We start from the raw sequence: 24,512 nt of genomic DNA on the forward strand, positions 1-24,512 counted from the left end.
AATTTTTCAAATGAGCATTAGAAGGTTTTTGAACTAAAGGATAAAGGATAAGCACAACCAGAACAAAACTAAACCCAACTGAAAACTCAAGAAAATCCAAGCGAAGAAAGAATAATATTTGCAATAATTAATATGAATTGAAGATACAAATTCATTATAAACAAAGCATTGAATGCATTTAATAAAATTACTAACTAGAAAAGGATTTTAAACGAATTCAAAACAACTTCCATATAAAATTTAAAAAAAAATACCAAAAGAAAACTCAAACAAAACTAAACAAATTCGATGAGAAAAGAAAAAAGATATTCATTAGTCAAGTAAGTGAAAAAATTGAAATAGTTATGAATATTGGATAAATTTGATGCGAGGCCTGATCTGAAATGGCAATCAACACGGTTAATATAAATAAATTAAATTTATACATCTCAAAAATGTATATAACTATAGATCATGATCGTTCTAAGGGGGATAACTTTTTATAGGGGTTGCTTTGCAACCCTTTTACAATATATGTATGTATGTATATGTCTAATCACATTCTAGATCGAAATCTCTTCTTTGTGTTATTTCTTTTGTGCCATGCAAAGAACATGACAGTAAGTTAACAACAATTAAGAGAACAAGATAAAACATTAATGCTAAGTAAATATACCAAAAAAATTTAAATAAAAACAAACAACCAAAAATTATATGTAGCCGCTTAGTCAACGGAACGCGCCCAAAAAAAGTTAAGACAAAAACAACAAACAAAAACATGACACAAACACACAGACATACATATGTATATACATATATACTATATCTATACATTATATAGATATAAAAGAGTTCATTATTACAGAATAAATTGCCTAATTACTATGTACTTACATTTCTCTTATTACTTATTCATATATTATTGTGTGTCTCTCTTTTTATAATACATATTTATGTATAACCATTCATTGTCTATTTTATCAATTAGTTATCAATCTATATACTTACCCATACATATGTACATGCAATACGTACGTTTATGTATCATAATTACTTAATTACCTAAGACCATTTGCAATTTTCCACATGGCTAAATTATCATTCAGAAACTTTTTGTTTATTATTTAAGCCAACAATATCCGGACTTGATCACAATTGGCAGATGAATAAACATATAAGTTTTATAATTGTATACAAAAACCAACTGACAAACAAACATATATCTGATTATTCAAACTATATATATGTATATATGGCCTATATGGCCTATTGCTTCAAAGTCACTTCAAATGAAAAACTGGCAATATATTTGATCGGAATGTAATGGAAATCATTAATTATAATTTCAACAAGCTTAAATATATTATAATTCCAAATACTTATAAATTAGAGACAACAAACTTTCAAATAAATGAATTCTCATAGATAATAATTCAAGCTCAAAGACAGATTTAGGCGACATTTCAAAAACGTTCTGTGCATTCTTCATTTCAATTCTTTTAGCAAACCTTTTTTTTCCAGTATTTTTTAAATTTTGAAAAAGTAATTGGTTAAGATCTACTTACATAGAACTAAATATGCGAATAAGAAAACCTTAAGAAGAACAACAAGAAATAAAAATAAAGTATGAAATAAAAAATATAAAATCTCCTTTGGTTTCATTTCTTTTGATGCTGGAATGGTCACATACTGAACTGAAACAAACGATATTGAATATATTTGATCAAAAATATTATAATCCATATTATAATACCCAATGAAAGTTTATAAAATGCCATAAGAAAGCTCTGCCTTTGGTATTAACTGACTTTATTATTTGTTGTTTAATTTTTGAGTAGATATATGAATATTATATATACACATAACAACTTGAAAGCTACAATGATATAACATTATATGGTACTATATATTTTTCATAAGTTTCTCTATATGTGATCAGAAGCCAAATATCATTTTGTTTTTCATCTTAAAGTTAGATAGGTAGGTACATTTACGTATTATTTTGTATGATATTTGGTGAGTTCGGTTTTGAGAGTTTATTTCTTTAAATTCAGAATACAAAATTGAAGAACTTAAATGGTCTTTTCAATCTCATCGTAATCTGTCCTTCTTTTGATTTCATTTCTTACTTAGACGGAACATAGAGAGCTTTGCTCTATTTTGGTCCACTGCTAGTTAAAAAATTTCGGTTCTATGATCCATTAAACCAAAATTATATATGTACCATTCTGATTTCAAGTGTTAGTTAATTGGAATGCCCTGAAAGATATAAATGCTAACAGATATCCTTTTATCATAGAAACAGTAGTGTCCTTCTAGATTCGCTGAGAAGCTTGGCATAGAGACTTAAGCAAATATAGATTTTAAACTCTCTCTCTCTCTCGCTTTCAGAAATCTGACTAAAATCTTTGCTCTGCCACTGCCGGTACGGAATTAGCTCGTACATGACCATGAGTTCGACGGGTTCGTCTTTCATATCGTCTAGACGCCCAACTCGCGACTGGGCGTGGTGGTGGCCAATTGTCCAGTATTACTCCCAACTGGTGGCGGGGATACCAAACTGGGCAACAATTTGTTAAGCAATGTCCGTATGGCAAATATAACATCATGATTGGCAAAACAGAATAGAAACGAGACCACAAAGCCCTGCAGGCTGACCAAAATGACAGAGAGCAGCTGATAGAACTGATCCAGATTGGCTCCAGCATCCGGTCGATAGGGTAGTAAAAAGTGTTGAAGTCCAAACAGGGGTACCAAAATGATTGTAGCTCGCACTGCCTTCCGTATGGCCAGTGGGGCTGGTTGGGCCGATTGCGGATGCAATTTGTGGACAATGACACGCAAAACATTGATCAGAAAGACTGAAAGTGGGTAACAAATTTCTAGTTATTGCGAATAAACGTTTTCCTTTCATACTTACTGAAACTGGCTAAAAGCGATAGGGTAATGGGCACCGAGAATATCCAAAGGAACAAGCTCTCATCCATCCAGCAGCTGTAATATATGATTAAATATACATGTACATCGATTTGTGTTTTGGTTTCACTTACTGTTTGTTATCAATGCCACTGAAATAGCGGGCCAGGCCATAGACACAGACAAAGAGAATCGGTGATAGCCAGCTAAGCAGCTTAAACCAACGCATTACAATTGTGTCTTTGACAAAGACCTGTCAAAGAGATTATATTCAAGTTTACTTTAAGCAAACGCTTAAAAAGGAGCACAAGTAAAAGAGTTAAAATCACAAGCAGGTCCTGTAAATCACATTAGCAATGCAAAAATGCTAAAAGCAAACTTGTACAGCAATTATGGTTATTTGCATTTGAATGAAACTCGAGCTAAGGCCAAGAGCTTTTGCCTCACACACAAAAGGATTGATTATAAATACATAAAATAGAAAGTATATACACAGTATAGTAAGGTAGTCATTTTAAGGACATACCACAACGAGAACCAAGTGCAGATGTAAACCCTCACAGAACATCCAAAAATAGTTGACGAGCATAAAGTAAAGGATGACCAAATGTAGAGCTATGCACCAGGGCTATAAAAAGGCAAAAGGGCAATTTGATGCTAGTCGAGTGGAAAATCTGACTAAATTTAAGAGGCCTTTCACTTACCGGATTCTCGGCCACCAACTCTGGTTGCTCCACCACAAAGACATACCATAATATCCAAGCATTGCAACTGCAGGCAAGTGAGGCAAATAAATGCACATGAATGCGGATGCGGGTACAGCGCAAAGATCTACAACAGACAGACAGGGAGACAGACAGCTTGTCAGTCATCAATCAGGCCACAAACCACATACCGAGTCGACCAAGTGACCAGAAAAACACTTACTTGAAGCCAAGAAATATGATAATTGATATGAGCAGGGCCAGAAGAGAGAGAGCATAGCCCTTCACATACAGTTGGTTAACAAACTTCCGGAACTGCAAAAAGAAAAACACAATTTGCTTAATTAAAATGGCTACCTCGACCCACATCATAACACCAAGGACCAACTGCAGCCAAAATATTGTTAACAAAGTTTTGAATTTTTTTTCAAAGTAATTAAAGCAAATGCATCAAAGATGTAATTAAAATATCATCTATCATTTTGTGGTAGCATAAAAATATATAAAAAGTTTTTTTTTTAAAACATGAGACTCATACTCTAGAAGGACCTTTACTTTCACCATCCACTTCCACATTTAATGCGTAGCTTTAATTTTAATCATAAACTTATAAGAATAAGACAAACATTCAATTGGACCATTGAAATTTGGTAGTAGGACGATGACATTTTGAGTGGGCCTAATAAGAAGTCTCTTGTCCATTTAGCACTTGGTCAATGTCCTTACTATTTCCACCGACTGCTTTAAGCATTTAGTTTGAGCTTAAATTTCTAGAAGGGAATGTTATTCATAAGTCCACAATTCTTTAATATCTTTGAATAAGAATGTAAGTCATGGTTATTATCAGAATTTCTCATCAAGTGAGACAAAAAGTGCCAAATATTCCAATATACCCAACATTCAAAAGGCTCTAACTTGGTCAATTTTTGAAGTATTAAAAAAATTCATGTCTTTATTTTCAAGTTAGGATAATGTCTATCAATCTGCATTTAAATTTTGCAAACTAAATTTTTTGCCAATTTTCGTAAAAAATCCTGATGTATACATCATGATTTTTTCAAAAATCGGCAAAAAATTTTTTGTTTTAAATTTAAATATTTTTAATGCCATTTTTAAGTATACTGAATTGCGATTTCATAGAGACATTACTTTTCGAAATCGGTTGGAAATTGTCCAAAATATAGTCAAACAAAAAATTGAAAAATCTATGACCGATTTTCATTTATGTTCTAACATTCGCACTTTCTCAGTGGAATATTAATAGAATGTTTTCAGCACTATTTTGCTTACCTCATAGTCTTCATGGTCAACGCATGTTGTGTAATTAGACCAGGTTCTATTATTCTCTGGATGACGAAACCAAGAACCGTTTGCCAGGCAACTGCAAGAAAAGTAACAAACATAATCTTGAAGAGCAAGTATGTATGTATGTATGTATATCTTGTGGCTACTCTATTATGTATTTGGTGAGCCAAGTATATACATAGATATAGCCTAAGGTAGCGTTATGATTTCATCATGGAACTCACGTTTTATAAGCGAGAAATTTACTGTTGAAACCTTCAATAAAATCCGGGCAATGTTGACTCAAAACGGTGCCAGCTGGTGTGGGTGGCCAGCATCGATAGCCATCAAAGTCCCAGGGACAGAAGACATCCGTATGGTTGTCACCGCCAGCAGCCAACGGGGTGGTAAATATTGTGGCATGAAGCTCATTATTGGTAACCGCCGATTGATCCACGTATTGCATATCAATGTTGCCCTCCAAATCGCTTTCATCATAATCTGCGCCAAGCAAAGATGAAAGAACAAAACTATTTCAACTAACCAACTAACTAACTAACTAACCTCTGTCTTGGTCTGTTAATATAGATGTGATATTGCCATCGTTCTGGGTAACCTTTGCATAACGCTTAAAACATTGAACATACAAATGTTTAAGGAATAGACGTAAATCATCCTGCGGTTGTGGTGGCATTGATTCCGTGGTGGTGGCCATCAATGGCTCCAGACTCTCACTAGTGCCAACGGTTGTCATTCTGCAAGAGAGAACAGATAGATGATGCCCATTCATGTGTGTTTGCATGCTAGTTGGATAATTCTTCAAAGCTTTGTCTTGAACTCACAACTCATTTCATTTGCCATCATCTATACAACTTTCTTCTATCTCTAACCCATACATATGCATGAGAAATCAGTTTATTGTCTAATTAGTTGCAACGCTTAAATATTAGTTGTCCATGTCAAAAGGGGGGACCTTAATTGCATTTTGCCACAAAGCAAATGCCATAGGGCAAACTCAAATGAAATGCGCTTTGTATCGATCCACCAAGCATAAAACTAAGTAAGTATGTGTATGTACATATATAGTATGTATGTATATATGTAGTTACAGAGACATACAATACAAATATGTATGCACTGAGCTGGAGATGAGCAAGTTTTCTTGCCTAACTTTGTTATATTTTTAATCAAAATTCATTCCACTTGATTGAGTTTTAACAACAACCATTCACTGTCGATATATATACGGCTCATCCAGCTTTGCCCTAAATATACCTATTTTCGCCAAACATACATACATACATACTTACATGGGTGTTATCCTTTAGGTTTAATGTGTGTGTATGTTTGTAGAAAACTTGAATTGATTGATTGTAACCAAACAGGAAAAAGGGTTGAGCTCACTTCTGAAAACCTGAAATTAATTTTCAATTTTTTACGAATTATTACATGTTGAAAATCAATTTGTTTTGAGCTTAAATTGTAAATTGCAAAAAGGAATTTCATTAAATTTAAACTTAATGTTTCATGATTGTTTTCACTTAGCCTGGCAAGTCATGAGAACCATTTCTATTGTTAGTTGAATTCAAACATTATAAATGCCTAAAGCAAAGGAAAATAACCTAATCTCTTGCCAGTAAAACAGTTTTGAATGAACTAAGCATATTCCAAGAACAAGAAAATATTACAACTAGATCTATGATCTCTTTATTATCTTTGGAATAAGAATAATAATGGAGAAGTCACTCGACTTGATTGCCATAGATTCACATTTCAATTGGTAAACAGATTAAGTAAGTACCCATAGTCACAATAGATCTATTAGTCCACTTACTTTGCTAGATATTATATATTAATGCGTTTAAATGTGGATAGATAGATATACATAATATGTTTATATATGGTGCGGTGTGAAAGAGGAGACACATTTTGCATGTAATTTATTTGCAACTGTCCGCCAGTTGCCAGCTGCAAAAAGGCAATATCAACAACGAAGGACGAAGAGGAAAAGAAGAAGGCAATTAGCGTTGGCCACTTGGCAGCTTTTGTTGCCCATCAATTCAAAGCGAACGAACGAACAACTGACTGACTGCTCCAGTCTCCCTTCCCCTCTCTCACTGTCTCCTTCTGGTGTTACATCGCAAACTTGAAAGTTCTGTTGACAAGGATCCAAGGCAATGTCATGCATCATTAATGAGCATTAATTGCATTTGTTGTTGTTGCTTTTGTTGATATTGTCTCCTTTGTGTGAAATTCGTGAAAATCAATTCAATGCAATATATGTACAAGAAGAAAAAACAATGTTGCGTATACGCCACGTGTCCAAGATGTTAATGTTGTAGGGCGTATTTAGTGTATTCGGGAATGGGCATGGACATGGACATGGACATGGGCGTGACTGTGTATAAATAAAATACAATTCGAATTATTATTGCATACATTTGGGAGCTTATGCAGTATTTATCTACTCGCCCACACACAACCCTTCTTTGGCACTCGAAAGGCTGACAATAAGCTCCACTTTAATAGTAGAGAAACACTTAGAGATGCCCAACAGTTATAAAAGGAAAAGCATTATCATCGAAAACGAGAGTTTTCATACTTCTTATGTGGAAACAGATGGAAATGCAAAGCTTATGCAAATGAGCTGAGAACATTTGTTCTTCTACAACATTTCATCCACTTTGATCTGCAATTCTCATGAAATTCCATAAATTCTGGGAAATTAAGCATTCTCTGAGGTTGAATTGAATTTCAGGGCAAACTTTTTTCTAATTACTAAATTAATATAGCAATTTTATGTCATCTTCTCTCTCTTGGCGGGTGGTAACACAAAGCCAATTGGTTGTTGTTATTGTTTATCTCAATGATTGATAACATTTTTTACTGTTTTGTTTTTTTCTGTTGGTGTTTTTGCGTTGTTTTTCGTGTATTGTAAATTATAATTAAAAATCAGCCATTTGCCATGCATTAATTAGTTGCAAATTGAAATTTATTTCACACAAAACAAAAAACACAAAGTACTGGGCCTGGCCGAATGATGTATGTCCTTCAGGACCTACAATGGCTGAATCGAATGAGGAGGTTTTGTTTTCCTCTTTACGCATTTTGGCAAGTGTTTGGAATAGAAAATGGAATAAATGGGAAAAAATAAATGTCATTTTTGCTAATTAGCAGTAGGTGGAATATAAATATTAAATTGATGACATTAAATTTCTCCAATTGAAGTAATAGACAGATGTTCGAATTCCTTGTTTTGTACTTAAATACGAGGGCAATTCGGTAAGTACTTAGCTTACAAAAGACAATTAAATAAAAAGCCTTCTTTAAATCTTAAAACAAAACAAAGAGTAAATATATATTTCATGGGTTATTAATTCTTGTTTGCCATAAATTTATCAAATCACCCTCGCATATACCCAAATATTTGATGAATATTGATGACTTTTATTTGTTTTTTTTTTCGCTTCGGTTTCGGTTTCTTTTCTGCATTTCACCAAATGGCAATGACTAGACTGAAAGTGTGGTTTATGATAATATTTGCAGAGTCAAAACCTCAATATCATTACGCTCACAAACACAAAAACAACAACAACAAGTTATTGTAACAATTATAATAGTAAATGAATTATTCCATTACCACAGACAAAAACAAAACAAAATGAGAATATGATTCTCTCATGCTAACGACTTGGAGATACCCAAAAACATAAAAAAAAAACATAATGTTGAAAAAATTCTCACAAATTGCAAGTTAGAATAATAAAACAAAAACCATAGATGAATTTTATTAATATTTGACGAAATTGTATCATAATACTTCTTTTTTGTTTGTTTTTTATATATTTTTCTTTTTCTTATAAATTTTTTTTTAAGCTCTACTTTTCCTAAAGCAAAATCTTCTTTTGAAATTTTCTATAATGAATTTAGACAGAATAATTTGTAGTTCATTTATAAGAAATGACATTAGACAGATTAAGTTAGTTTTGTTTATTTATATGCAGTTAAAGTTTCATTATAATTCTCAACTAGTTTTGGCATTGAAGGAACCATCAGTTTGGTCAAACTTTCTTATTACCTTCAACAATAAGAATATAAAGTCATTCAAATCTTGACTGACTGAAAGGAATTTCAAAATAAAGAATCATTAATAATACTATTGATTACAAACCAAAACGTCTGGAAGACATCAATAATTGTTTTAGAACAAAATATACCCCGTTTATTTTCTCACAGAGAGCATAAACAGAATATTCATTTTCCTATCCCAATTATCTAGATGTACATACAATCATATGCTTTTATGTGGGTCTTCATTACTATGCTCATTTATTTAGTTAGTTAATTTGTTGCTTCAATGTGAAATTTGCTGCCGCTGCAAATTAATTCAGTCATTTTTCCCCTTCGCTGATGGTTTTATGTGTTTTTTTTTTGTCGGTTTTTGTTTTTCGTTTTCTTTTTTGTGGTACATTTTTTTTTTTTTTTTTCGAGTACAAGTTAAAGTTAAGTTAACTTTTTGTAAGTTTGTGAAGAGTTTTTTTTTGGCAAAGTTTTTATGATTGAACGAGCTGTGTTCAAAAGTCTCAGAGATATATAGACTAAATTTTTAATTTAATCGGATTATACTGGAAGTACTCATGGCAAGTTAATGATTTCATTTGTTTTATTTTCATAGTTTTCAGCAAGTGAATTTAACTAAATAAATAAATAATAATTTTAACTTACAGATGGAGAAATTTGTTTCCTCTTAATCGAAGCACTTTTCGATGCCTTAATGGATATATCCAATCAATTTATTGTATATATTTATTGCTAAATTGTATATACTTATTGATTCGGATTATGGTATTTATATCGCGTAACACAAGAACCCGGAATACGAAATGTTTGTTTGGCTGTTGTTCTGGCCAAGATGCTGCCGCGACGCGTTCGTTTTGTTTATGTGGACTGTTCAGGCGAACATCGTGTTGGCAAGTGGCTGACTGTCGGCCCAACAATGCCAGCCAGATTCGTGCTCATCCTTGGCCCTGCCCTGTCCATCCTCTCTCACCAGAAACCTAGGCACCATAGGCAAAAGACTTGCGCACTGCTTTGCCGACATTTGATGGGGGCAAGAGCAACAAGTTGTTGTGGAAATTGCTTAATATGTGTGTGCCTTTCCTTATAACACTTCAATGAAACTACAAAAGGGATAAAGACCAAAATCAAACATATGGAAAAATTCAGCAGCTTCTGCTGCTTTTGGCGTTTCTCTTGTTTTCTCATAATAATTTATGACAATATATGTATGTGATACACTTTGCGGGATAATCTAAATAAAACATAAATCTAACAAATATTGAATACAAATTTTCATTTGTATATACAGATAATTGGTTTATTTTTCATTAAATGAAAAGAAGAACATTTAATTTTCTATGTGTGAAACATCTTAACATATCGAGAGATATCATCAAACTGTTTGTTTTAAGTAGAACAATTAAAACAAACTTTTAATTAAATTGAACTGAATAAGCCAAGATTTAATCTTCCATTGATTCAGTCTGGAAATCAACGACAATTTAGATTCAATTGTAGAGAAAATATGATCATATTAAAATTTCATCTATTTTGTCATACAGATTAATGCCTGTCGATGATTTGTCCTTACTCGACCTATGTAGGTAGGAAGAATTCTGAAGATAAATCGTTTTGTGAAGTTAACATTTAGTAGTGCGTAAAACTAAGGAGACCTTATTAAAGCACTTAATGAGTTCAGTCAGAAACTCTAATCTCGGTTCAATTTATAATCCTTTATAAGGTAATCTTTTTAATCAAAGCAAATATATAGTTTGAAATGGAATCCATAAGAAATAAATGAACTGGTGACTCTCAATTGTTAGATAATGAAATAAATTGTTGAATAATGGCTTAGGTTGAAGGCAATTCAAGACTTTAATTCATAAACTATTGCTGTGTTAATTAATGTTGAACAATTTGAAGAATAAAAAAGTTAAGAAATAATAACCATAATATTGACATGAATGAAGCATGTGGGGAAAGTGCAAATCAATTCATTCACAAAACACACTGAAAATCAGTTGAATTGTTTTTTATATTAAATGCCCAATGATGGCACAATGTAAATTGCATTGACATTCTGCACGTACATAATGCTGAGATTGTGAGCCCAAGAAGCATAATAACAACAATAACAATCAAAAGCGGGAGAGCTGTTCCCCCCCCTGTCATATATGGGTAAGTGTGTTTGTGTGGCGAAAGGCAAACACGTAGCGATGTGGAAATTGAGACGATAGAACCAACTGACATGACCAATTGTTATGTGAACGCATTGGCCGAAGGCGCAGATATCGATGAAGTTGAGGCGTAAGACTCTGGGGCCAGGTCGATCATAAAAGGTCGGTACACAAGCAGCGAAAGTATCAGTTCCATACGTCTCTCAAACGTTTCTCGAACTAAAGCTCAGCCATGCAGTCAACATCAAGTGTTCGTTTTGTTCTTTTGATCTCCTTGATTTTGGTCACCAGGACCCGGGGACAATACGACATTTACGAGGATTATTCCTATGGTTTGGACACTCAGGACTATAGTTATGGGGATAACAGTTATGGCAGCAATTGCCCACCGAATGGAAAACCAGTTTGTGCCACTTCAGGATACGAATACCAGCTATTTTCTAGTAAATGTGAAATGGACTCGAACAATATGAAGCGTCTCTTCTCGGGCAGTGCTCGTAAGCATGCAAAATGCAATTGTTGAAAGTCCTTTTGAATCTAATGGCAATTTTATGTTTTCTTTAGATATGGTGGCCACCGATTTGTTCTATTGTACATCAAAGAGTTCATCGTCGTCTCAATATTATTCACAAGTCTATTCGAATGCTCCGCCGGCCGCATACAGTGTGAATACTGATTCGAGATCTTATGCCTATGCGTCAGCAAGTGGCATGTATGGAGCAAAGGCCGTTGCCGAAGCACCTGGACCAAATCCAGTGTATAGCCAACAAAGTGGATCTGCTTATAAGCCATATGGTTTTAAATATCAAACAACAACGGCTGCTACCACAACGGCTGCTTCCACAACGACTGCTTCCACAACGGCTGCTTCCTCAACCACACCTACACCCACATATACGTATCCCACTTATCCAACAACGACAACGACAACAGCAGCAACGACAACAACCACGGCGGATCCATCAACAACCACAACGACGACAACTGCAGCACCAACTACCACGACGACAACAACAGCAGCAACGACAACAACTGCAGCACCAACAACAACAACTACGGCAGCAACAACAACTACCGCTGCAACGACGACAACAACAGCAGCAACGACAACAACTGCAGCACCAACAACAACAACTACGGCAGCAACAACAACTACCGCTGCAACAACAACTACCGCTGCGACGACGACAACAACAGCAGCACCAACAACAACAACTACGGCAGCAACAACAACGACCGCTGCGACGACGACAACAACTGCAGCACCAACAACAACAACGACAGCAGCAACAACAACTACCGCTGCAACAACAACTACCGCTGCGACGACGACAACAACTGCTGCACCAACAACAACAACGACAGCAGCAACAACAACTACCGCTGCGACGACGACAACAACAGCAGCACCAACAACAACAACGACGGCAGCAACAACAACTACCGCTGCAACGACGACAACAACTGCAGCACCAACCACAACAACGACGGCAGCAACAACAACTACCGCTGCAACGACGACAACAACAGCTGCAACGACAACTACAACAGCTGCAACGGTGAGTTGAATTAATTGACAGACACTTATCACATACTAATTGTATCACATTTGATTTCTTTTTGTCATATCATCCTTCAGACGGGTAACGTTGTGATCAGTCAAACGGTTGCAGGTGTTACCACAACAACAACAGTAACCGACGGCACGGCAACAACTTGTACCCTTGGATCAGTCTTTGGATCAATCACCGTGACAATAGGCACTACAACCGAAACAAAAGAGGGATGCATCACAACAACCTAAGTGAGATGGAATGGAAATTCGAAAACTCTAGTTCAATGATATATCCAAACCCAAAGCCTAAAGCTAAATTCTACTAAAAACTATAGAACAAATTAATCAGCAATAATTTTTCTTTCATAATTTACCGAACTTAACATGAATTTGTCATTCAAACAATAGAGCTTATTGCTTTTTTTTTGGAATTCAATAAATTTATCAATATCTTAGCAAAGAAATTTAATTTTTGTGGCTCATCTAGTTGTAATTCTCAACTAGTTTTGGCCGTTGACAAGACAACTTGGTCTCATTCATTCCAAAAAAGGAATTGAATGAATAGAAAAATATATATAAAAATTCAATTTGTCTATAGTTTAGGATTATTCCCATGAACAGCTTAAGGTTATTAACGGAATTCTTTTTATCCTGAGGTCTACTAGATGCGTATATGCTGAGAATTGACTTATCGCCTTGATACTTGTTACCTTTTGTTCTGTTGACTTTCCGGGCCGGTTCCTTTTGTGCTTTTGTGTTCCTTTTTTTTGCGCGCGCACTCGTTTGCTCATCTATTTTCAATATAGTCTAAATATATATCCTCAGCCCATTGTGGCACCCTTATCTTTTTGACAATAAAACAGCATTAAAAGCTTAAAAAACATGGAAGTACAAAAAAAAAAAAAAAAAACAATAGAGCGACCATTATGAAGTGCACTGGGCGGAACAGATTGGAAGGTGTATACATAGGTGTGGGGGGAGTAGGGCCTGTTGGTATGTGGCTGGTTGAAAGGAAAGCGGAAATTAACAAATGCCCAAGGCAACACTTTGCATTACCCAAAAGCAACAGCAACAAGGACATCAGGACATAAATTTCCATTTATATTCAAATTGTTTTAACTTGGCTCAAATATTTGTTTGTTCTCAGGTATTTTATGTTTAGGGTAGACATATTTAATTTTCCTTATCAGTTCTCCTTATCAGCTTGGCGAGCGTGTTGATGATGAATGTGAGTAAGGTTAACTTTAAGCATAAAAATATATGTATGTATATATGAACATGTTTGCATAGATAATATATGCTATTAGCTGTGGCTAACGATGTTTCTAGAAGTCTAGTTAAAAGGATATCTTGAAACTCTCTTTTGGTCTTTCTAATCGGTGTAAAATGTTCTTTAATTATTTAAAATGCAATCTCTATACTAATATACAATTTTCTCTCTCAATTATCATCTTTTTCTGCAGCCTTTTCGTATGCATAAGGTGAGGTTATTGCGCATACGACGGGTGGTCCATAATATTCTTAACAAATTAGCATGAATTTAGTTCGGTCAAAAGAACTAAACAGGCCTCATTTTCAATTATAAAGGATTTTTAGTCAAAATTGGATTTTAATTTAAAATTCTCAACCTTTTGGTTTATAGAATGTTCTTAAGTTGGGTGGGCATCCAGCTTTCTATGCCAGGTCCTGACATTGCAGCCTTAAAAGTGTATCGATAGCCGATTTTGGCATTAATTTATAAAAATTATTCTTAGAAAAGCAGACAACCAGAAAATTTGCATATATATATAGCGTAAATTTCTGGTCCAAAATAATACACAAATTTTTTTTTGGCGCCAAAAAGTTTCTACTCAATAAGTGCTTAGATCCCATTTGTTAGAACAAAACGAGGCAAGAAACTCTTTGGCTTTTCTCACACCTCTTCTAAACATCGCATGTTACTTGAGGGTGAGGCAAAGCAAAAACAAAAAATGAAAAACATTTAACCAGCAGAAGGCGTGATGTTAAAATTTAAAATCCAGCTGCAGGCCGCAAGCGTCATGATCCAGCCTCATATACCCCGCCCCCAACCCCCAGCTTTCACTTCTTTGTGTCTGAGATTTGATGGCATCTTGAGCCAATTATTGACATGCTGTGTGGCATGCCACATAAATCAAAAGTTTTTGCGGTTGAATTGGATTGAAGTGTTTCGTTCTTTCTTGTGTTTGCTTGAGCTCTGTTGGTGTCTCTGGCTCGACGCGTTGCTGAAATAAATTTTAAGTGGCACAGGATTTTATCGGGCTTAGATAAGTAAATATGTATTTGATTTCAATGCCAGTGGGATAACATGTCCACAGAGCACAAATCAACGTCCATGGTATCATGGCTATAAAATCTCTGTTGATTCTACTTCAATACCCAGTGCACTGGATAGCAGAAAGGGCATATTACGGCATATGAAACATGATTTCTTATTCATTTTTCAAATTCACATATATTTAGAACTGAACTCAGTTTGAATGTATTCATTGTTAAGTTTATAGTGAGGATTGACGTTGAAATTCGTTTGGCAACTTTACTAAGTTAGAATAGGTAATGTCCAAGTCGTTGCCACAACTAGAACAAGTGGAATTTGCTTTATATATTCTTTTTCTTGTTGCGTTTTTTCTATTTTTTGGCAAACAAATTGATATTTACGAGTGTGAAATCGACATATCACAATTTATTTCAAACCCCTTTGCCCCCAGCTCTCTCGTTGTCTCTCTCTATGATACTCTAGATTGCGTATACGCCCCATTGTTTACAATTAATAGAAAGCATCAAATTGAAATCCCACAGACAGACAAATGCAATGTGATACAAATATACCCTTACCAAAAAAACCTTGATTATTTTTCAAGTACTTATTTCTTTATAAGATTGAGAATTATTCAAGTAATAAGAATAATCAAATTATTTAATTAAATAAAGGCAAAGTGAGCACACTTTAAGCCCCTGAATCTAAATTGTAAATGAAATTTAAAAGCATTAATTGTGCGGTTTCTCTGATTTTGCTTTTCCATAAGCATTTTCTAGGCATTAATTAATCTAATTATTTTTACACTGAGCAGCAAAGACAATATTTTGTTTTTAATTTAGTTTCATTCAAAGTTAGGTCAATTAAAAATTTGTTTAATAGTGTAGCCAGAACTTGGAATAAACAAATGTTTAGAATGATTTCAAAATGTTCTGTATCTGATCAAAATGAATTACAATAGATCACTTGAAAGTAATTGCAAAAAGCAAACACAATTACCATATCCATATGGCTTAGTAGATCTGACAGATAAGTTAAAGGTTAAAACTTATAAAAAAGTCATCGATCGAACTTGGTTAAAGTCCAAAATATCAAGACATTTGAAATATATAAAAATTTGACACCAGAAATAAATTTTTCTTGATTTTCTTTCTTTTGAAATCTTTAACAGTTTATCACAATTTCACTTTCGTAGATCGATTTAGATAACTTTCGATCTCATTTAAATTTGAATGTGTTTTCCATTCTATTCTATTTTGTTTATTATAGAAAAAGGAATTTAGGGAATATTCATTTCGTTATGGCAACATTGAAATTCAAAATGTTGAATGTTTGTTTATACGTATTTCATAAATGAATGTGTAAGTGTTGTTGTTTGGGTGTGTTTTCGGCTCCAAATGGGTGTGTGTGTGTAGCATCCCGGAAATTCAATAAATTAAACGCTAATCCAACTAAAGGCCGCTGGCAACGCAACTCAACAATGAGTTTTTTTTTTTTTTTTTTTTTGATAATTTTCTCACCCAATTTTTCTTTGATTTGAACAACAAACATTACGCAAAACAAAAATGTCTTTTCAATTCAAAGGAAATTGAAGAAGAGTGAAAAAAAAAACAATCGATCATTTGGCCAGAAGCAATTAATCAAGTATTAAATTGCGGCAAAGAAAAAATGTCAATGGACAATTTAAAAGAAAAAGAAAAAAAAAAAAAACAAAAAATGTCATATATTTAATTTATTGCATTTCAAAAGACAAGCAGAGAAAACAAACAATATACAATAAGGCAAAAGAAGAAGACTACAACGACCATTATTATACGCTATAAATTTTCATTTTGCCCTTTCCTCATTATCATGGTTTATCTTATCATATAGATAATCGATCCAAATGTCATTGTAACTCCGACTTGTATATACTTCCTGTGGCTTAACAATTGACAGTAAAAGTGCATGTACTCTTTATGTTAAGAAATTATACAAAGGAAACAAACATATAGAAGGGCAAGTCCATGAGCAGATCCTGGAGATGGCAGGGACAGGACTTGGGCCATGGGCCATGACCAGAAAATGTAAAGTGGGCAAATATGTTTGCAAAATTAATCAAAGGCAAATGCGGACAGCTAAAGGAGCGTCAAAAGAAAAAGAAAAGCAAGCAAAGAAAAGGAAGGCAAAAAAAAAATATAAAAAATAAATTAAAAATACATAAAGCGTACAATTACGAAAAAAAATTTGTATATTTATTTATTTATTTTGTTGTTTTTCTTTTCTTTCTGTTTTATGTGCAATGACATTACAGTGACTGAGGTGGACAAAAAAACACAAACAAAAAAAAAAAAGAAACCAAAAACGAAAACTGAAACTGAAACAGCAGCAAAACCAAAACCAGAAGCACAGAGAGAAAGAGAGAGAGAGAGAGAGAGAGAGAGAGAGAGAGACATTTGTGACGATGGCGCCGGCAATGAAATAGAATCCAATTTCCATGTTATTTCTTCAATTCTTGTTGGTATTTCTTGTTGTTGTTGTTGTTTTCTGGTTGCAAACATGAAAAATTTAATATGAGCCGACCCCCTAAAAGTCGACTACAAATAAATGCGCAACATATATGCGTGTGTGTGAGTGTGTGTGTGTGTGTACTTTATGTGTTCAGATACTTGTATGCATGAGTATGAGTATGTATCACTCTGTGTGTGTGTGTGTGTGTGTGTGTGTGTGTGCATGCAAGTGATGTGTGTTGGGCCAAAAGTAACTTGAAGTTTTAATCATAAACCATCGTACCCTAGACAACACTAACATTTACACACACACCCACACACATACATATTAGATGTATGTATATACATAGTAAGAGGGATAAGTGAGGGTGTCAACGAACGGAGAGGGGAGTCCGCGAGACACAAATTATGTTGTAAAAATAGCGAAACGACCAAATGGCGACATGGGCCATGCCACTTCAGTGGGCCTTGAGGCTCCACAGTTTCGGACAGCTAACAACAACAACAACAACAAAAACCGACAAAACATCGACCATCAAAATGGCATTGCCAATGGGGCAAGCATTGCTTAGCTCCTGTTTAGACACACTAACTAATGAGAAATTCATGGTGCATGGCATCTAAATGACATGTCCTTTCGTTCCCACTTGCTGAAGGTGATCCAATTTGAAATCTGAAGCTAATGAAACTTAACAAAAAGCAACAGATCTTTGTATATCTACCTTCAGATCTCTGTATAATCTCAATTTAGTATAAACATTTGGTTTCTCGTACCTCTAGACAACTTCCTTATTCCTTATCTAAACTTAGCTGGACATCTATAATCTCGCAGGCATCAATAAAATTGTATTTTATGTAATTCAAACTCTTTCATTTTGACACTGAAGCTCTCTAAGCCTTTATTGTAGCGCACGAAATTGAATCTATTTAAGACCTGTACAAAATATTTTTATAATATTTATAAATTTCTGCGAGTCCTTTACATAAAGTTATCTCATACTAACACAGCACTTGCAAACGCTTTATGTATGATTGTCTCTCTCTGTTTTATTTTAGTTTAAAGAACTTTTATATACTAGTCAGACGAATGTCCAGATGCGCATAAAAAACAAAGTTTCGTTTTAATATCTTAAAAACTAATAAAAGAAAAAATCAGATTAACCAGTCTAATCAGTTTTATTATGTCCTTTCCAAGGCAAAGATACGATTCTAAATGACAATATGGTAAGGTTTACCAAAACTCTCTAAAATTTGGCTTAGTTATGCATTAAAATTATACAAATTATCCGCTATTATTATGTTATTTACAAACCTTTAAACTTTTGTTGTTTGAGAACTTAAAGTTTACTTAGATGAAGTGTTGGTGGTTTTGTCATCTACTTATTTATATTTGTGGCTTGACCACAAGAACCCAAAAGGCAGTTCTATTTACCAATTCCGTTTTGTGTCTCTCTGTGAGCGTGTGTGTGTGTGTGTGTAAATGTGATGTAAACATGCCCAATAACTGAGCATTCCAAATGTTTTGACGCCCATTCCTAACCCCCTTTTAGCCATCACCAAGAAATGCCCTCTTTTGAGTTACCATCAATGAGCTGTTGGCTGTTAGCTGTTGGCCTTGTTACAACACAAAGGGCAGACACCACACGCTGTAGATTCGAATCCGAATGTGGATACATATGTCCATATATGTATGTATGTATACATAGATACATATGACTGTGTGTGAGTGAAGCATATTTGCAAAACAGGAAAAGCATTTATCACATTGTTGCCTTAAGAATGCAAGATAAATATGTCTTTCAGAATGGTTGTAGTTGATGCTTTGCAATAACAACAATTTAGTCGGAAAAAAATGCTAAAATTACACACAAAACAACGACTCTGGGTTACAACAAGACAAAAGTTTCTGTATCCCTTAGTTAAAAGATGAGTATATTCATGACCATATAGTCTAATGCCTGACATATTCAGTCTAATTTATATGTATATGGTCCTAGAAAATCATTTATATGTAGTTAGTAGTTCTTGTCCCTAATAACATAAATAAGCTAATGACTCTTATTGATCTTTTTAATCCTTCTTAAAATAAGATCCAATAATTGAAATCCACGTCATAAATATCACAGTAAAGCGCCTTTTTATCTTGAGGTTGTTGGGGCATTTTTCAGAAGTGCAGATTTTACATTTTTTAAAAGTTCTAACTAGTTGCAAAAACAAAGATATAAAAGGATTCCCTTTGAGCCTGACAATTGTATAAAATCCCTTTTAGCATTTGAACTTTACTATTTAAATGAAGTTTGCAATTCAGTTTGAAAGAGAGAGAGAGAGAGTGAGAGAGAGAGAAATTGTGAAGGTTAAGCACACACACATACACACACGCCCACCTAGACTCACATCCACTCAACCATATGAATGTGTATTTAGCTAAATATCAATTGTCCAGTGTGTGAATGCAACATATTGCATACTTTCAGGCAGAGCAGTCTGTTGGTTTTGAGTTCACATCTCAATGATTATACAATTACAAGACATTTGCCCTGTTTATCTTTGTCTTTGTCCTTCTCTTTTGTATAGATAAGTTCATAACCGAGATGCTGTCTGTCTGTCTATCGGCCTGTCTGTAGCATATGCCGCAGCCGACGGCATAATGCGGGGATTTCAGTCGGAAGTCGAGGGGAGAGAAAGAGAGAAAGAGCTTCACATTGAACTTCACGGCAGCTGCTAATTGAATCACAAACCGCAACGGGAAATGCTCCACAAACAAACAAGTACCAACCAACGAACCAGCGAAACAAGCAACCAGCCAACAAACCGACATTTATGTTTGGAGTGTGTGTGTGTGTGTGTGTGTGTGTGTGTGTGTGTAATGTAAGGATGGGTGTCATCCCACGGACCGCAAAATGTAAATGCCAGAATTTTAGAGCTACTGCAAACCATCTTTATAATAAGCCTGGTATGCTGTCCTTTTCATTCTCCCCACGATACTTTATTATTTTCTTTCATTTGGTTTCTTTTTTTAGATTCAGTCAAGCAGGAAAAATGCTGCTGCTGTTGCCGCACTTGCTCGCCTGGCCAATTGCAAATCCCTTTTGCAATCCCATTCAACTTGGTCAGAGTATCCTTGAATTTATGAGCTAGTATATAAAAAAAAACACAACAAAAACAAAAACACAAGCTACATCACACCGTCTGAATAAATCATTTCAATGTATTGACGTTTCACATGAAATTCAATTCGTTTCCCTTTTTTTTTTTTTTTGAGGAAATGAGCATCACTCTTTAAGACATCCGCAGTGGCTATAGCATGGAAATTCATTTCATTTTCTTTACTTTCTAACAATAAAATCCCACGATCCACTCAATTACAACATGTGCATGGAAAATTATTCAAGCAAACAAAATGCAGGAAGCTGAAAATCTTTATTTGCCTCAAGCCAACAAACCAATGAGGCATCAAATTAAATACAAGTTAATACGATTCATTAATAGAATAAATTGTTTGTCTGTGTGTGTGATGGAATATGGGGCTTACCTTAAGTTTTATGTTTATATGATTGCGTTGAATGGATGGCCCAAACCAAAAAAAACAGTTTACCATTTACTGGTCAGTCACAAAACAATAATTTCATTTATTCCCGCACAATTCCGCAATGTAAATTGATTTATGTTTCCCAAATGACGAAAACAAATCAAAGCCAAGCAAAACAGATACAACTATAAATCAAAATCTTCTGAAAATGTTCACTCCAATAATTCGAAAAACAACCAAAGATTTACCGGCAGACGGCCCATCGACTGTTCGCCACAGCCAACAGTTGTTAAATGAAAGACCCAAAGCAGCTGGCAACCGACAACAGACAGGATTTTGAACACGAGAACAATATTGTGTTATACATATGCCAGCAAGAAGTGCAAAACTGTTATACATATACGAGAGGAGCCACAGGAATTTAAAAAAAAATGTATTTCAAACTGACATCTGATGGGCCATGGGCTTAAAGTCACTTGTTTTGAGAGCAATTTTGAAATGATTTGGGTGAGCAATTTCTTAACTTGTAAGGAAACTTACTTATCCTTTTTTTGAAGCAGGTTCAACATAAGTGGGTCACGTCCAGGGATCCAATTCGAATCTAATGATGAAATATTTATGAAACTGCCTGCGATGCAAGCTTTTTGTATGCATAAAGCAGTCGATACGAATGAACTTAGCCATGCCATCAAGCAGTTCAACGTCCATTTGAAGATTTAGTTTCAACAAATTTTTTTCTTCTAGCCAATATCTATGAACTAGCAATTGAAATTCTAACCATTAAATTGGAGACGAATTGCAGTGTGGTCAAAATTTAAATTACATAACTACAAGACGGTCACGTAAATTGATAATATGGGCCGAGTGTCTGTAGGTCTATCACATGGGCAAGATGCTGGGCATGCTGGCTATAAATACACAACTCAGTGCCAATTGAGATCATCAGTTCAGCATAGACTTGTAATATGTGGTCAACAGCAGCAGCAGCAGCAGCAGCGTTCAATTGTTTGGCACTCGTATTGCCCTTAGCCCTGGCCTTTAGCCAGAATGAACCACCACATGGGCCAAGGAGCAGGCAACAGATGTATAACTCCCATGAATCTGCATGTGGAGGAAAAGTTTGTGGCAGCAATGGCTATCGGTATGCTAGCTTTGACAATATCTGTCACTTAAGTGAATATAATGAGCAACTTTTCTATACTGGACAACCACGTAAGTTGGATTATCAAATAAGAAATTGTGTCTTTATACGCATATATTTACAATCCTTTCAGAATTCCATGACACTGATCCATATTATTGTGACCAGGCACAGGACAATTTCCATCATCATCGTTTGCCGTACAGAAATCACAACATACCAGCTATTTCTCCATATTCTCCAGCACTATCTAGACAATCATCAGTGATGCAAAATATCCACTATCGCTCTAATAATATTCATCTTAAGTATCCAATCAACAATTATTATGAGCAACCAGTTGCTGGTTCCTATGAACATGCTGCTGCAGAGACTTCATCGATTGTAACAACAAAACTTGGTCAGATTGGAGCGCATAGCGCTTTCTATTGGAGGCAGCCAAATACAAATCCATATCAAAGTTCTTACGAGCGTCCCGCAGAGCAAACTCTATCTGCTGTCTACCCAATTGCAACTAATCCATTTGCTATGACCTCAAGTCAAACACGTGAACCAACTAGAGTGACGACGCCAAGAACTGATCTCAATTCATCGGCAACAACGGCGACCGCTGCAAGTTCAACACCAGCATCTACAACAAAGGAACAATATACAACAAATACAACGATACCCTCCACAACTGCATCTACAACCGCTACTGTTGTTCAAAACACGACAGCAACATCCACAACAATTGCTGCCAATACGACATCAACATCTACAACAATTGCTCCTGAAACAACAACAACGATCTCTTCAGGAATAAATCCCATTGAACCAATCATAACGACAGAATCCACAACAATTGCTAACAATACGACTTCAACATCTACAACAATTGCTCCTGAAACAACAACAACGATCTCTTCAGGAATAAATCCCATTGAACCAAACATAACGACAGAATCCACAACAATTGCTAACAATACGACATCAACATCTACAACAATTAGCTTCCAATACCATGACAACACCTAAAACAATTGTTACAAACACCACAATAACATCCACAACAATTGATCCCAATACGACAACAAGGACTACAACGATTGCTTCCAGCACGACAACAACATCCACAACAATTGCACCCAACACAACAACTTCATCTACAACAATTGTCCCGAATACGACAGTAACAACTACAACAATTGCTCCCGAGACAACAACGACGACTTCATCAGGAATAAATCCCATAAGACCAAATACGACGATAACATCCACAACAATTGCTCCAAACACGACAACAACAACTGCAAAAATAGCACCAAACACAACCATTACATCTACAACGATTACCCTAAATGCGACAACAACATCTACCACCATTGCTCCAAACACGACAACAACATCTACCACCATTGCTCCAAACACGACAACAACATCTACCACCATTGCTCCAAACACGACAACAACATCTACCACCATTGCTCCAAACACGACAACAACATCTACCACCATTGCTCCAAACACGACAACAACATCTACCCCCATTGCTCCAAACACGACAACAACATCTACCCCCATTGCTCCTAACACGACAACAACATCCACAACAATTGCTCCAAGCACGACAGCAACATCTACAACAATTGCGCCAAACACGACAACATTATCTACAACAATTGCACCCAATACCACAGCAACATCTACCACCATTGCTCCCACTACAACAACAGCAGATTTAAGTAATGTAAGTTTGACTTTCAATAAGATTCACCTTTTTTAAACTACTTGTTTCTAATTTCCCTAAATAATTTCCCAACAGAGCGGTCCGATTACTATCACCATACGCCAATCAAATGGCTTGATCATGACCTTTATTTTAACCTCACAGAAAACTGATGCCAATGGCTATCCAGCATGTAGTGCCAACTCCACAGCAGAGGTAACAAAAGGTTCGCAGACATTATTCAAGTTCACTGGCTGCCTCAAAGACAGAAGAGGCCCGAAAGCAACAGCAATTCCATCTAGTTACTACAAATCCCCCCCCGGCTCCATTTACCAAGAGTCCAGCACATTATTATAGGGCTGCCTCTTCAGCCGCGGCCAGCTGCGGTCACTCATATGCATCGCGTATCATTTACAACTTTTAAATAGCCCTTACATGTCATTTTTTTATCATTAAATTTTAAAATCTTAAATATCTTATTAATAAAGCAGCTGCACTTAGAAAAAAAAAAAAAAACTAAACTGATATGGCCTCTTTAAAACTATGTTGCTTAGGCCGACAGCAATGAATAATGATAATGAATGAAAAATCTGCAATTTCATAATGCTTATTACACATGCTGAATTTGAGTACTTAGCACATTGTATATAAACTTAATGCAGATATCAAGTAACCTTGACAATGAACACGCTTAAA

General features: G+C 35.1%; 2 protein-coding genes across 2 annotated transcripts; one reads left to right on the top strand and one right to left on the bottom strand.

Moving 5' to 3' along the window:
- Positions 1 to 1,964: 1,964 nt before the first annotated feature.
- hec (hector) lies at positions 1,965 to 21,239 on the bottom strand. Its single transcript, XM_068283617.1, has 12 exons — positions 21,216 to 21,239; positions 20,971 to 21,152; positions 6,194 to 6,297; positions 5,448 to 5,638; positions 5,129 to 5,384; positions 4,890 to 4,980; positions 3,823 to 3,914; positions 3,600 to 3,726; positions 3,422 to 3,523; positions 3,030 to 3,148; positions 2,900 to 2,973; positions 1,965 to 2,840 (listed from the first exon to the last, which is right to left on the bottom strand). Exons 4-12 carry the CDS (start codon positions 5,635 to 5,637, stop codon positions 2,461 to 2,463), a joined length of 1,431 nt encoding a protein of 476 aa, XP_068139718.1. The 5' UTR covers position 5,638; positions 6,194 to 6,297; positions 20,971 to 21,152; positions 21,216 to 21,239; the 3' UTR covers positions 1,965 to 2,460.
- LOC137583704 (uncharacterized) lies at positions 11,191 to 24,283 on the top strand. The gene is made up of 6 exons (XM_068298809.1): positions 11,191 to 11,249; positions 11,345 to 11,616; positions 11,684 to 11,876; positions 12,590 to 12,678; positions 23,101 to 23,837; positions 23,913 to 24,283. The coding sequence occupies exons 1-6, from the start codon at positions 11,191 to 11,193 to the stop codon at positions 24,171 to 24,173; spliced, it is 1,611 nt and encodes a 536-aa protein (XP_068154910.1). The 3' UTR covers positions 24,174 to 24,283.
- Positions 24,284 to 24,512: the final 229 nt, after the last annotated feature.

Source organism: Drosophila tropicalis, unplaced genomic scaffold (genome assembly GCF_018151085.1).
Source record: "Drosophila tropicalis isolate 14030-0801.00 unplaced genomic scaffold, ASM1815108v1 contig_158, whole genome shotgun sequence".
NCBI lineage: Eukaryota > Metazoa > Arthropoda > Insecta > Diptera > Drosophilidae > Drosophila > Drosophila tropicalis.